The 15,336-nt window shown below is 47.1% G+C and overlaps 1 protein-coding gene across 1 annotated transcript in view; it reads left to right on the top strand.

Moving 5' to 3' along the window:
- The first annotated feature begins 551 nt into the window (after positions 1-551).
- Positions 552-15,336, top strand: part of LOC105457269 (inhibin beta chain) — a 24,051-nt gene continuing 9,266 nt past the window's right edge. Inside the window, exon 1 of the mRNA XM_011701857.1 lies at positions 552-1,521. Coding sequence (XP_011700159.1) covers positions 552-1,521 — 970 coding nt within the window. The remainder of the gene's footprint in view (positions 1,522-15,336) is intronic.

Here is a 15,336-nt window from a genome sequence, read left to right as displayed (position 1 = left end):
ACGGCGATCCATCGCTTGGGTGAGATCGATCTTGAGGCGCCGGCAACCGGTAGTTGGTGATGGGGGGTTTAGGCGAGGATGCCTTCTCCCTGTCTTCTCTGTCGTCATCATCACCGTCGTCGTCGTCACCGCTACGCGCTGTCATCATCCCCTACGCCGTCGAGTCGTTGTACCGTTCCGTCCCAGGTCGTCCCGTCGTCCCCAGTGACCGCCATCGTCGTCGTCGTCGTCGTGGTCCCCGTAGTCCCTCGGCACCACCGCAGGTGGAAACGAGCAAGCCCGTTAACGGCAAGCAGAGGAGGATCCTCACCGGCGCGAGAGACTTCCTGCTCTTCGGCACCGGATGCGTCGGTGGTAGCGACGTCAGCGTCGTCGTCGACGGGGAATCTAACGATACCCGAGGAGGTAGGAAGCCGGAGCCTCTTCGCGCATCAGGTAGGACACACGGGGTACCGGTATCGGATCAAGAACAGAAGGAAAGAAGGGAGCACCGAAGTAAAAGAAGAAGGAGGCGGAGGTGGTGGGGGCGGACGAGGTGACTCGCCGTCGAGATGCACCAGGTGCCCTACGGACGCAGCGGCACCTCAAGCAAAGGCCGTGACGATAGGATCCTCTGGGAGCAGCAGCAGCCTAGATCCCGCGGTCGTGCCCGTGCTCGCGTACGTGCTCGTGCCCGCGCTCGCGCTCGCGCCCGCGCCCGCGCCCGTGCCCGCGTTCGCGTACGCGCGCGCGCCCGAACACGCCGATTGTCGGCGACGACGACGACGACGACGACGAGGACGACGAGTGGGACCGTCGATCGGACGGCGACGACGACGACGACGACGACGACGACGACAACGACGACGCGGCAGCGATTACGGCGGCACGACGCCGGGCCCGACGTGAACAACCGCGCGTCCTCGCTGCACTGTCTGGGCCCGGTGCGCACCGTCCACGGCGGTACTTCGCTGCCGTCCAATTTGCTGCTCATAGGACTGGCGCTTTGTTGCCTGGCCCTGCCGGCGGTACAGCCGCGTCTCAGCGGCCATCATCAGACGTGTCCCGGTTGCCCGCATCAGCAGCCGCAGCAGCAACAGCATCACCATCATCATCACGTGCATCACGACGGCCCGGCGAGGGGCGGCATGTTCAAGGACACTGCCGCGCTTACCCCGGACGATCTTAGGCTGGAGGCGATTAAACATCAGATTCTGCAGAAACTCGGCTTGAGAGCTCGCCCGGACGTTAACAGGACGTTGGCCACCGTGCCCCGGCACTTGGCCCTGGAGACCCTTTACCGGGCGGAGGCGCAAACGCCGCCGCGCTTCTCCGACCGGTCGAGGGTCAACTACGAGAGTGAATATTCGGGCGAGTTTTTCTATGGCGACGAGTACTCGTATAGGAATCTCGATCAGGAGACCACCACCACCGAGGGTAACGCAAGGACCACCGCCAAATCCTATCAGGGCTACGACGTTCAAGAGGAGCTAGACGACTTCTACGCGAGAACTTCGGAGATCATCACTTTCGCCGAACCCGGTGAGTCCGCTAACACTCACTCGCAAAAATCTCCAATTCTGCTTGCACTTTGTGTTTCGATAAATCGCATTAATTTCTTTTGTTCTCCGCATTTTCGCGCTTTGACGTTCAGAAGCTTTGGTTTCATATTACACGAGCGATATCGAGAGATCCAGTAATTCGACGTACATCGATGTAATAAGCGTGACTGACACGTGACTATGTCTATATGTCATCGTTCTAATTGTCTGATTTCTTCACTGAATACTCCGAGACTTTCGACAGACAATTCAAATAGCGAAAATCTAAAATGTTCCCGAGTCGTTAACAGTTTATTAAAAGTCTAAAAATTGTCTGTAAAATAATGATATCATTCAATCAATAGTCCCGATTACGAAACCAGAATAAAATACAAAAATATCTAAGAAACGCGTAACATTTAAATATAAATATATTGTAAAGCTTTCGAACGTGTGATGATTCACATCATTTTAGTACGATAATTCTAGATGCATTCGCGATAACAGAAGCGCAACAATTAGCGCAAGTTACAGCATGGCAAATTAGATTCATCGATGTTATACCGGTTTCTATCACTGACCTCACGTTTCTACTTTCTCCTCGGTGCATCCTCGACGCGGAGCACACGAGTATTTCGCGAGGAGAATTTCCAAGAGAAACGTCGCGAGTGTTCCTGCGCGGCGCACAGCTCGGCCGAGCCGCGATCGAATAATCAAGAACGATCTAGAGAACGCGAGTGTCCTTGCCGCACGAATGCGATTTTTAAACGCGACCGATCTCACACACGTGTATAAAGCTCTCGGCTTCCGAGAAAAAAATGTTTTCTAACGTACCGCCGGCACGAGCGCGAGGTGCCGCGCGGCTCGAAGAGGATCCTTGAAAAAGTTGCAAAGATTTCTGCGAAGCGCGAAATGTCGACGTAAGCCGCGCGGCCAGGTCTTACAACTTCGTCAACTTCGCTCGATATGCGTCGCGGCATTCTCAATCAAAATATTCCGCCTACGTATAAGAAAATTATTCCGCAACGGATAAAGGACGTTGCTGCATCTATAGACGCAGGGCATTCTATTGCACGTCATGCATGAATGCTGCAATTATTAATTATTCGCGATACATCACGTGAAATCATTGAAATAATCAATAAAACATTGTTTAATATTTAATCTGGCGTCACGATGCTTTTAAAATTAACAGGCTTTGTATACAATTAATAATTAACGATAGCATATCATTATACCAATTTAAGTTGTAAGTAAGTTTCTTGTGGCCTCTTTGAGTTAACTCGAGTTGATTGGCCTCTTATTTTTCCAGTTCGCAATAATTCAATACAATCTCACTTTTTTCTCGATTTGACTCGTTAAATGCAAGTACGCTTGTCTTAAAAAAAAAAAATAAAGAATGATAGAGAATTATGACATTATTCAATTATGCGAGTGGTATGTTCTACGTTATATCAGGGATATAAACCAGAAACGAAGTCCAATGAATAATCGGTATAACAATTCGGGGATGTACAAGGCAAATTGCAAAAAATCGAGTCGCCAACGGCGATTCGATGTCGCGCTTTTCTTTCTGCCGTTTGATATCGCCCGGATGAAACTATACTGGATTAAGCCGAATTCGTTCGATGCCAAATTGCACGAGGAGAACTGATTCCGCGTCTGATTGGATGACCCGGTCACTCGATATGGCAGCTTTTCCGAAATTCTATCCCGTACGTCTCGACACGCCGTAATAACATAATACGCTCGCCTGTCCGTATCGGTGTAGATCGAAAAACATGAGCGACCGCTCATTCCGTTTATCGATTATATCTAATGATCGCCTCCTGAATTGGCGTAGCCCAGCTTCTTCGAGAATCACATTGTTCACGATTGACGCTCGGTCACGATTTTTCACGACTTTTATTATGGGCAAGACGTTATATAGATGTTATAGATGTATACGATTGTTTATAAGAGATTGTATTGATCAATAATGAACGTTTATTGCTTGCGAACTATACACGCGTATAATTTAGTCAGATTGCCAGTAAAGTACAGACCTCGAGCCAATCGAAGAGTATTTTATAGTATCTACAATAAGAGTTTTATTTCTTTTCTTAATATCGAGAATAATTCTTGAAGACATTTTCAACGTTAATTTCTACAAAATTAAATCTCCCCCTTTTCAAATCGCGAATAAACGCGTCGATCTTCAAATTCGATACTTTGAGGCATTCAGTGATTAAATTTAATTTAGATTTGTGTTTTGTCTTATCGCGAGAACTTGTGAAAAAATAGAGCGAGAGCGATACCCTGTGTATTAAATAATAAGTACGCGAATGGATTTGAAATAGCGAGTTGCAATAAGCTTGGGGTCTCCGATAACAGGGCGACTTCCACGAAACGCCAAACAACACGTCGCATGTTCAACACACGGCGTGCCCGATGCACACGGATACAGTAGTAATAACTCGCGGTGTGTGTACAACGCCGACTTCGGGGTTAATCTATCCGCGTGTATTGCATTGTATTACTTCTCCGACGTAACGACACGTAGGAGTACCGTTTTTATTACCATCTGATATGACGTAATCCGTGACAAACACACGTCTTGTCCATTACGCCTGCATAAATGATTCTCTAATTAACAATTGATCTCGACGCGCGGTTTTACGCGGCGGCGCGCTTCGTTCGCTCGGATTAAGATCACCGTGGAAATCGCGTCGAATAAAAAAGAAAAAAAGAAACAAGTTCACGATAGTAGTAAACCCAAAGCTGACTCATCGCGAAATTTTCGAGTGGCTCGTCATACGTGTAACTTCTACCATGATTCCCATGCATTATTCACTATAACATCATTTTAGTTTCACTTCCTTGTAGTTTCGCCTAGTTCGGGGTCGCGTCCACGACGCGCGATTCGTGTACGTAATTGCGGAAAATCGCGGTCACAGATCTTTTTCCGGTTCCGGCAAACGTCAACGACGTCGACGAATTTCGCGGGCGTGAGCGACGGACTTGCGGGAGTGAGAGAGGGACGGGGAAAGGGGGTGAGATCCCGGTGGGAAGGGAGGAGGGATCGGGGGTCGATGACGCGGGTCGTGCCCGACCGAAATTTCGGTGCGAGCTTGACGAAAGGCGCGGAATGCACACCCGGTTGCTCGTCGGCGACGTTTGACGGGCCGCTCGCACGCGTCCCCGCGGAGCCACACACCTGCAGCCACGTGGCCCGCGCCGCAGTCGCCGTCGAGTGTTGCGACAACAGAGAAGCGGTCTATAGTTCACTCCGCAGTTCACAGTAACTCTAAGTTTAACAATAAGGGTAATAGAACCCCAAGGTAGAAACGCGGTAATGTTGCCGACTCGTTGCCGCGACGTAGCCGGCGCTTGCACCTTCGCCACCATTAAATTAACAAGCCCTCACCCCCTCCCCCCCCCTCTCTCTCTCTTCCCCTGTGAGTTTCGTGCCCGTTTCGCTCTTTCAGAGCTGTAGCGAAACGGTCGCGTGGTGTTTTAAGTCCCCACATTTGGATCATTGGTTTCCCGTTGGATATCGATTCGCTAATAAGAGCTCTCGAACTTCGAAAGTTCGAAGAAATTGAAATTCGAACTTTAAAAACAGAACTACCTAAAAAAAATTGGAATTGTTTAAGAATCTGCGAAATTAAGGAATCTTAAAAATAAAAATATATTTCACAAAATAAGAATATCCTCGAATTCTCAGAAATAAAATTGCACTTTCTATTCTTCTTGTAGTATTTTACTTACATGTATCATAATTTTGAAGGAAAAAGAGCTTCTTCTGTTTCTGATCTACATAAATAGATTGAGGACAGTTGTATCGTATCAGCGAATTGCTAATGTAATCGCGATAAAACGGAATTTCGGCTTAATTACGCTTCAGCTCAATATTACTCGGCTCGTACTCGTTTCCGGATCGATTCGCGCGAGTCGACGGAGTTTTCGCGAACTTTTCTCAACGCGATATCGACATCTATCATCCTCGCGCGTACCCGGCGCGAGAGTATCGAGGCGTGCGCCGCGAACGATCCCGGAACACGAAATCGCCGTTCCCACGGGATTCACCCGGTCGTTCTCCCGAACGATTTTCCCCGAACACCTCGCGCGCTGAGACGTATCGTAATGCCCTGTATGTGATACTTTAACGTTAATGTCGCTGTGTCACTATACATAGCCGATGAACACGTCATTCTTTTTGAAGAAACTAAAGAAACTATAAACGACCACCATTGCGCTCGGCCCGGCATCGACCGCGGGACGGCCGGGGCGGGCGCGCGGGGCACGCGGGGGTCGCAACGGGGGGGAGGGAAAGTTTGTGTTCCACATTTTTTTGTCTACGTGGAACGCGCGAAAAAATGCCGCGGAACCTGGACACGATGCGCGGAGGTTCCCACTCCTCGCGCGGCCTTTTGCAGTCATACCGACGTGCCGCGGTTACTTTTCTCTACCTCTACCCGGTTGAAGAATCGATATACCCGACCGCGCGCAACAACTCCGCGGCTGACGGACGATAATTACTCGTCGCGTTGCCGCGAATTTTCTCGTTGGAGCCGACACGGGGCTCATCACCCTTCTCGCCCCCGTCTTCCCATTCGTCGTAGCTACACACCGCGATCGGTCGCGCGACCAGGCGTCGCGCGCGAGACAGAATTTCAACCCCCTCATCGCTCATTCCCCGGCCGAAATCGCTGAGAGATCCGTAACACAATTTGTAACACCGCGCCGCGACACAACCGGGAGATAAATCGGCGTAACTTGCGACGCGTATTTTTACACCTTTGTGTAAATTTGTGCTTCCGGGCCATTCGATCACTCTTAACATTCCATTAGTGGATGAAAGCGCAGAGGGATGAGTAACGTGATTTTTCCACATAATATGTCACAGTAATCTGTACTGCGATGTGTGTGATGTAGCGGCTAATATAAGTTGCCCGACTCAAACGTGACCCGATTTTCTAATATAAATCACTTTCAATCAATCCGCGATTTTTTTTCCTCACGAGCTTGACCAGCTATGCAATGCAAGCCGTGAAACTTAAATGTCTCTTAACTGAAACAATGTTACTTTTTAAATGATTTTCACTGAACGCGAAGAAAGAGAAAAAGTTCTCTCAAGCTCAGGACGTGTTCGGTTAACTGGTCCGGGGACGAGCGATGTTTTCGCCGACGGGCGCTAGAAAAATGATCTCGGCGGGAAAGTTTCGCTCTTTTAGCGCCACCGTAAAAAGGTACATAACGCGCTGGTACAGCCTGTTAACGAGTTTTCTAATAATAACCGCGCGACAGTCAAACTATCGTCGAAAACAATTTTATTACCATTATATCCAGGTATCGTTACGTCGCCCTTTCGCTTGCCAAACTCCCATCGATTGGACCGTTCTCTCCCTTAAATCTCTCTCATCATTGCAGTATATGATTACAGAGTAAAATTCCTCCCTGATGCGACCGCGAGAGGATCACCCGCTTGACCCTTGACCGCGATCTAAGCAAGTTGTCCTGCGCTCTTATTTCTCCCTTTCTATACTAATCGCATAAAGTAAAAATCCTTATAGGATAGAGAGAAAGAAACAGAGAGCTTAGTTACGTCAGAATATAATTACTATTAATCATATATTATTTTATATATCTTTTATTTGTTATAAGTGTAATTATTTTAATGGTAATTGTGATTGATTAAAATTTATTTTACGGATGACAATAAATAATTATTGAGTTTCATTACTTTTGTTGAAATTATATTAACAATACTACACATTGAATATCCAAGATATTTCTCATCTGTGATTAAATATTTTCGATATGGTTCTACCAATGTGACGATCTATTATTTTTATTATGCTATACGTGGCCGATCGAATAAAACGGGATAATTCATTGGGCGTAATCAAATTAATTCATTTCCCCGATCTGGTTATTCGGCTCTGCCGGGCCGATGCGAAGAGAAAGATAAAGCGGAGAGATAACGTCCTTTCACGATAATGCAATGGGAGATTGTACGAATGCAATCGACAGTAGGAAAACTCATAATGGAGCCCGCCGGGCGATCGAAAGTTTCCACGGTGAAAGCTACCGAAAAAGATCGTCAAAACTCGTTTCGATGGAAACCTTTCAGGCGTTATTGCAAATTACAGGGGGATAAATTCACTGTGTGCGGTGAAAGCAGAATAAAAATTATCGTCTGGAAACTATCGATGTTGAAAAATAAATAACGGGAATTGCGTGTCGTACATTTTTTTTTTGTAGAGTCGACGAATCGTAAATCTTTAAGAATATTTTAGCACAAAATATTAATAAATTATTTAAATAAGAGGGAATGGTCTCGCAATGTAGGTTTTTTAATGATCGAAACATTATACGCTTTTTCGTAGAGAAAATGCGATGTCGATATTTAAAAATTCACCAGATAGAGAGGATATCCGGACCTTGTACTCCCGACAATCGATACAAAGTGTCGGCATATGGCCGTGTAAGTCTCCGATAGCGAGTAAGCGCATGAGGTGTTAACTGTCAGCAACAGCGGCAGCAGCAACAGCAACAGTAACGGTGGCAGCAATAGCACCGCAAGCGACCAGCCACGGGGCTTTACAACCCGTGAGTAACGTTCCTATGCAAAAACAACGTTTATATTCTCGCCACCCTTCGGCGGGCGGGCGGACCATTCCGAAGCGCTTGGACCATAAGATACCATAAGAATTTATGCGTCTCACTCAACAACGCCACCAACAGCGTTACCATTTCGTCGACGTCGTTATCATCGAGGATACGAAATCTCGAACGACGACGACGACAACGACGGCGACGACGATGGCGACGACGATGACGAGGAAGCAGAAGGGAAGGCCGATGGATAACGTGAGATGAAGAGAGTGCGAAGTTGCTGAAGAAGATTAGGCACTATAAAGGGGGAAGAGTATCGATGACGCTGTCCTCCTATTTTTATACAGAGGAAAAAATATATTTTAGCGGCAGAGGATTCGTATTTACAAAGATAGGTGATACGGATACGAATCTCCGAGAAGATCCCTTATTCCTCATCGATCGAGACCCGACCTACTTCGAGCTTATTAGAGCTAGTTAGAGTTAATTAGTTAGAAAGGTGATGCTATTTTGCGAAAAGCCACAGAAGAGAAAGAGAACACATTACGCTCGATGCCTTCCAACGACGTGTAGAACGATATCGCGACGACTGTGGCATTATTCCCTCTCTCTTCCTCTCGTTTCTTTTTTCTTCACTTCGCCAGCCCTATTCGCGTTCTCTTCCTCTTCGCACGCGAATTTCATTCCCCTTAGACGCGGCCATTCCATCGCTATTACCAAACGATGCCGTACGCCAGCAATCGTAATTTTGGCGGTTTATTGTGCCCGGGCGTTTCTCATGTTCAAGAGGAAACCATTATCTCTGACAGGGTGCATTGCGTACAGTGTATTACCCAGTCGCGCCCAGTGACGAACGGCCGAGAATCCGCTCGATCGCTCGCGCGCGTGCGCGCGCGCGCATGCCGCTGGCGGTGGTTGGTGGTCCCCATGCGATATGCTGCCAAGGATCATTTGTCCTGGTTAATTACACGTAACCACGCGCCTTCGCTCTCACCTAAGCGCAACGAAAGTCGCCGGAATTGCTTCGCGAAGAATAACGACAAAACAAAATTCGACAATTTTGAAAACCTCATATCTTTTCAAAAAGAATGAAAGGACATTAACAAGTCGGGAAATTGCGAAAGGGTGGGAGCACGTATATAAGGAACGATTCCTTTTTCCACGCAGTAAAGCTGGAGAACGCGAACACTTAAATTTTTTTTTTCTACGGGTGAATATTCTGCGGCTATCTTTTCTTGCATCCCGCGCACAAATCTGCCGTCGACCGCAAAAGGGCGTCATTGCCAGCTTTAATGATACAGCACGATCGGTTAATCGATTCTGATACGCGAATGCGGATTGCGGTATCAAGAGAGATGATTAATCGCTCAAGAAGACCCCGGCTCGCTAAACTCCCTGTGAACTCTCGGCAACACCCATAGTAACAATTTACAAGTACGCATGTTCTATTACACAAGTAGAAACGATTCCGCGATATGGCGCATGAGACACGCATGCGGCATCCGTTTTAGCAAAACTTGCCGGGCGTCTTGAGAATTTACGAGAAGACAAGGCGCCCGCCATTAATAATAATAGAAATAAGTCTTTTGCCGTATATGTAGTGCTGCACGTTTATTTGTTGGTGAAACTAGAAATTGGTAAGCTTGCAATAGCAATTAATAGAGCCATTATGCGCTACCCGCTTTTGCAACTCTTTAGTCGAGATCGATGGAGTTAAAAGCTAATAAACTGTCATAAATAGATTCATTAATATTTATATCAATAACATTATATATAAATTGCAGTAGCAAGCGTTTTTATATACAACAATGCGGATGAATTTAGTGTATGTGATAACTATTAAAGTTTTATAGCTATATCTCTTTATCCATTAGTTTTGTGGATCGGGGTGGGTTCAATGAACAAAATGTTCGATCACACTTTGAAATGCTTTGTTAACTAAATAATGTACTAAATAATATTATTATGCTTTATAACATTATACTTATTATACTTTTTATTATTATTATTATTATATTATTATACACTTGCTGTGCATAATGAATTAATAATATTAATTATACACAGGATGAATACATTTACATCGTTTACGTACAGTAAATGTATCAGATTTGTTTCCTACCTACTTAGACTGTATTCTCTAGTCGAAGGATGGGAGGGGGATTACTTTGTCAGTATTATAGAATACAACGGCATAAAAATCCGCTTGCACAAACGAATCGCATCGCGACACGATGGGGCGACCTGGAACGCGGGGACGAGGTGACGCGACGCGACGCGACGCGACGCGTCGCGACTCGGCGCGACACGATGGGCGAATTGACGCAGTATTTCTCAGGACGTTCGTCATTGCCCGGATGAGATCCCGTAGACCAGAAAGATGGAGAAAGAGAGGAGGACTCCTGTCGCGCGCGTAGATCGGCCATTATGCGCGCTAGACGGTTGTTCTCTTTTAAAAGAACTTGGCGGCGGATCTTTATGAAAGCTCGAACGTCCGTGGCTCGTAACTCGCGGTTCTTAACAGTCACCGACTCGCACAACTCGTCCCCCACCCCTTCCCCCCGCCCTCTATTTAGTTTCTTCGGCTCGAGGCGGCGTCTTCGACTGTGTAGGCACATGTTTCAGACTCTTCCACTATTTGGACAGGCTCGACTGTCTATTAAGACTGATCCATTTCGATCCTGACTTCCTCATCTTTCTCGTCCTTTCTTCAAATATTTCACACACACACACACACACACACACACACACACACACACACACACACACACACACACACACACACACACACACACACACACACACACACACACACACACACACACACACACACACACACACACATACACACACACACGCACGCACGCACGCACGCATCGTCTTTTCCGTAATCATTACATTGACGCGAAATTTGTCATATTGATAAAATAAAATTTCAACAAAGTTAAATAGTTTTTGTTTTCATATAGAAGAAAATTTTTCGATTCCAGTTCGTTTTTTTAAAGAATTCCGATTTACTTATAATTTCACAACTTTACTTAACGTTATCTAATCTTTAATCAATACAGACGGAAAAACGATAAATTCTCTGGCACCAACCTAATATTGTATATATATTCATTGTTACCATTCGATGTATGTACACATGTAACACCCGAAATTCTTCGTATCAATTCTGCTTTTTCGTATTCCTTAATAATACTTATTGTATTCCTCCATGTTACTCGCGTAATCATTATAACTGCACCAATCGTATGCATCGCGCGCGAGCGTGCTCATTGTACTCATTCACACGTGATAATAAAATGTTTGCGTAAACATCGTTCCACTTCGTCGCGAGCGGTGCACACGCGGGTTGGATTACACTCCAAGTATCTGAGAAAGTTTAACGCCGCTAATCCATCTACGAGCTTTTAACGCGGATACTTTATTCAAGGCCACCTCGTGAGAGCTAATACGAGACGGAGACGATCCTCTCGCGCGGACCTTGAAGCGCGGCCACCGCGGGAGCCGATACAGCGATATGACGAGAAAACGAACGATATCGATTGCGTTTACGTTTGTTCTCGCAACACGACGCGATGCGACGCGACGCGGAGGCACTTTTGGTTCCATTATCCCTTTTTTTTTTTACGATTGTGGAAAGATTGCGCCGAGCGGGTATTATATAGACGGGCGTATATTTTCGCGCAACGCGCGTCGCGATTCTATAAAAACGCCCTGCCAAATCGTGAAAGAGGACGCGATAAAAGTTGTGCTATAAAAAGCCGATTGAGATACCGGAGAGAGAGAAAGAGAGAGAGGGGGGGGGGCACCCCGATAGGCAGTAAACGACGTCGGTTAATTTTTTTCCCCTTTATTATTTATGGAGAAGCACAATGGCCGATGACGTGCGATTTAGCGTGTGTGACGACTTCTCGAGAAATTCGCCAATTTCCCCTCCCTGAGAGGAGGACCCGAGAGCGTGCATCCCGAATTTCGCTCGAATAGAATAGAGTTCGTTCAACCTGTGGGAATTCCGAGGGAGAATACCAAGTCGGACACACTACGCGCGCGGGGGTTAAAATTCGCCCGCCCTCGCAATGCCTCGCGACATGCACTGTCCCACCGCTTCCTCCTTCCCTCCCTCTTTCTCCTTCTCTTTATTTTACCCCTTTCTCTTTTTCACTCTCTCTCTCTCTCTCTCTCTCTTTCTCTCCCGATCTCTATCGCCTCGCATTTCTATCTCTTCTGTCACTTTTTTAATTCTCTTTTTTCCTCCTCCCTTTCATCCCTTTTCTCCTCTTTCTTTTTTTCCGTGCCCTTCGTTCTCTGTTTTTCGCTCTATCTTCTTCTATCCCTCAACCTTTCTCATTCTCAGTCAGTCTCTCTCTTTCACTTTCTTTCTCTCTCTCTCTCTCTCTCTCTCTCTCTCTCTTTCTCTTTATGGGAAGTATTAGAACTGGGAGTTTGACGGTTCAGGATGGGATGAAACGGTTCGGGATGAGTTGGAGTGGGGCAGGGTCGAACTCATGGACGAACGAGCCGACGGATAGGACGGCTGGCGCCTCTAGTCAGATCGATGCACGTGGCTCCAGCTGGGCGCCGCTCTTCGTATATCTCCTACACCCCCTTTATTCCCTCTTGACTCTCCTCATCCTGGTACACTCTCCGCTTCAGGCTAGAAAAGGATAGGTTACTTCCTCTTGTTTCCTTTCTCTCCCTCCCGCCCTCCCTCTCTCTCTCTCTCTCTCTCTCTCTCTCTCTCTCTTTCTTTCTTTCTCCCTATGCTCCCTTCATCTGTTTCCCTCGCGTCTTCACTCTCGCGTGCTTCTTCTTTCTTCCCTTTTGTTCCCCTTTCTTCCCTGCTGCCTGTCCTCCTCCGTGTACTTCCCTTCCGTCTACACTCTTATCCCTCTCCCGCTCTCTTCTTCCGCCCTCCGCCGCTTTTTCTCTCTTTGGCTACGCGACCTCTCTATTTATCTACGAGTTCATCTCTCTCTCTCGCGCGCGCGCTCCCTCTCTCTCTCTTTCTTTCTCTCACTCCATTCCCCGTTGTCCCTCCGCATTCAACCCCGCGTGCTATCCGCCGTCGTATCTTTTTCTTGGCATTGTCTTTAATTTCTCCGATGCACGTTCGTCTAATGTAGTATCGGGGTCTTGCGTGTACAATCGCGCAGCCCCGTTCGCGTAAAACGCGCAACGTAATTCATTGTTCCATTCCAACTCCTTCAGGCTCGTCCGCGTGCCGATTCTCTCGTACGGTTCCCGACCCCCGAAAACTAAATTGCAAATAAATCGGCCGACTTATAGCGTTTCGCGAGCTGCGTGATAATGTCTGACAATCGAGCGCTGCGTGATTGTGTTAAAAAAAAAAAGAACCTTCGCTAGTACATAGTTTTCTTTGACAGTTGCTCCGTTTAAGTCTACAAATTGTACATTGCAGCTACGAGAAAATCGAGACGATCGCGTAATTTCGAAACTAGAGAACGTCTGACCTTGTTCGATCGTTTCTACTAGCTCCTTCTCTACGCGCAGATCAGACAGCTCGGTCGCATAGGTCGCGATTCCAGCTTGAACCGCACCAGCCACACCCAAAGCGACGACGGACACCGTCGATTTTTCCTTCACCGGGGAAAGGAGGAGTGGGAGAGGAGGGCGCGCGGTCGAAATCGTCGCTCGATCGAGTCGATGCGGCCTCCGATCGGGATGACGGCAGGTCAAATCGCGGGATTCGGGGGTACCGCGTTACCGCGTATATGATCGCGCGAATACGTCACACGTGCTTTAAACAGCGGATACGTCGTAGCTGCGAGCGACCACGTGGCGATAGATCTGGATCAGGGTTACTAACTGGCTATATCTGACCCTCTTATTTGACTGGTCGTATTACGGTCAATCGCCTCAGCCCTACACGATATACGAGTCGGGTATCGCGCTTGTATACGTGGTACTATGTCTGGAACACGTCAGTGACATGTCGCGCTGTAATTAGATTCGCACTGGGCACACTCAGGTTGGACTTCTTATCTGGTGGCAATATACCGAACGATCCTTGCGTGTTAGAACGTATGCAATGCTATGCATTTTATTCATGCACTGACGCGCGCGCGTGTGTATATGTGTGTGTATGGAGAACGTAGTATTATTTTAAACGTTTTATCGACAGACGTCGTGTGCACCATGCGTTTTCTTCGTCATCGTCCGCGACGACGCGGACATCACGAGTTCGATCGAACCTCCTCCCCCCTTTTCTATATACTCCGCTTTCGACATTAATTACCGGATTCGGTAATCACGCGCACGCAAACCGTTTCCACATACGTCGTCGGTTAATGTAACGTTTCGCCGTGCACATCGTCCAGGATAACTTATCTCGAGCTCCCGAGACTTTAACTTGTACGCGTTCCCGCGGAGAACCGCCCCGAGTAGGAGAGAACTCACCGTGAAACCTCACGAACTTCCGGTTTTCCGCCCTAATAATCACTCTCCTATACGCGGCACCCTAACTGCGAGGAACTTCCTTCCGTTTCCGCGTGACTTCACTCCCCGGACCCGCGGAATTATACCCGCCCTTAAAGCGCGCCCCGATTTAAGCGATGCTTAAAAATCGCATTCTCCTCGTCTCTTCATCAATCTCAAGCCGCAATCTCCTCGCTTCCTGTTACAACCCCGTCCCCCTTGTCTTGTTCGTTCTCGTTCCCGGTAACAGTTGTAATCCCCCTTCCGCCCTCCTTCCGCGTATCGCTCTTACCTCGAGCCAAACTTCCACTTCCTACCGCACTGATCTAGTCTAATGCACTTTGCTGGTCCACGCGAATTCGTTTCCTCCGTTCCAACGATCGATCCGATGGCCGTTCCATCGAGCGATCGTTTTCAAAGCCTACGAGTCTATCCAAAATGATTATTCGATTCGTTCTTCAACCAATCGTTATTAAATTTGATAACTTTTCTATTCTCTGAACAACGCTCGACTTTAAACTATCGTTGTAATTATCAAATTCTCTTAGAAAGAGAGCTAGAAAGAGAGAGAGAAAGCGTATATTTATTAAAACGCCCTAGGATAGCATCCCCTCAGGCGCAAAGAGAAAGAGAAAGAGAGCGTTTATAAAAATTTAAATAAATAAAAGATCTTTCATTCTTTTATAATTCAGAGGTTGTGAAGGCTACGAAATTTAAATCAAGAGAATCGATTTGAGATCGGCTCGAGAGTCTGCAGATAAAAGAAAGCGCGGGG

This window comes from Wasmannia auropunctata, unplaced genomic scaffold, assembly GCF_000956235.1.
Source record: "Wasmannia auropunctata unplaced genomic scaffold, wasmannia.A_1.0 LD335328.1, whole genome shotgun sequence".
In the NCBI taxonomy this organism is placed as follows: Eukaryota; Metazoa; Arthropoda; class Insecta; order Hymenoptera; family Formicidae; genus Wasmannia; species Wasmannia auropunctata.
Note: the sequence above shows the minus strand (reverse complement) of the source record. Positions and strands in the feature narration are given on the sequence as shown.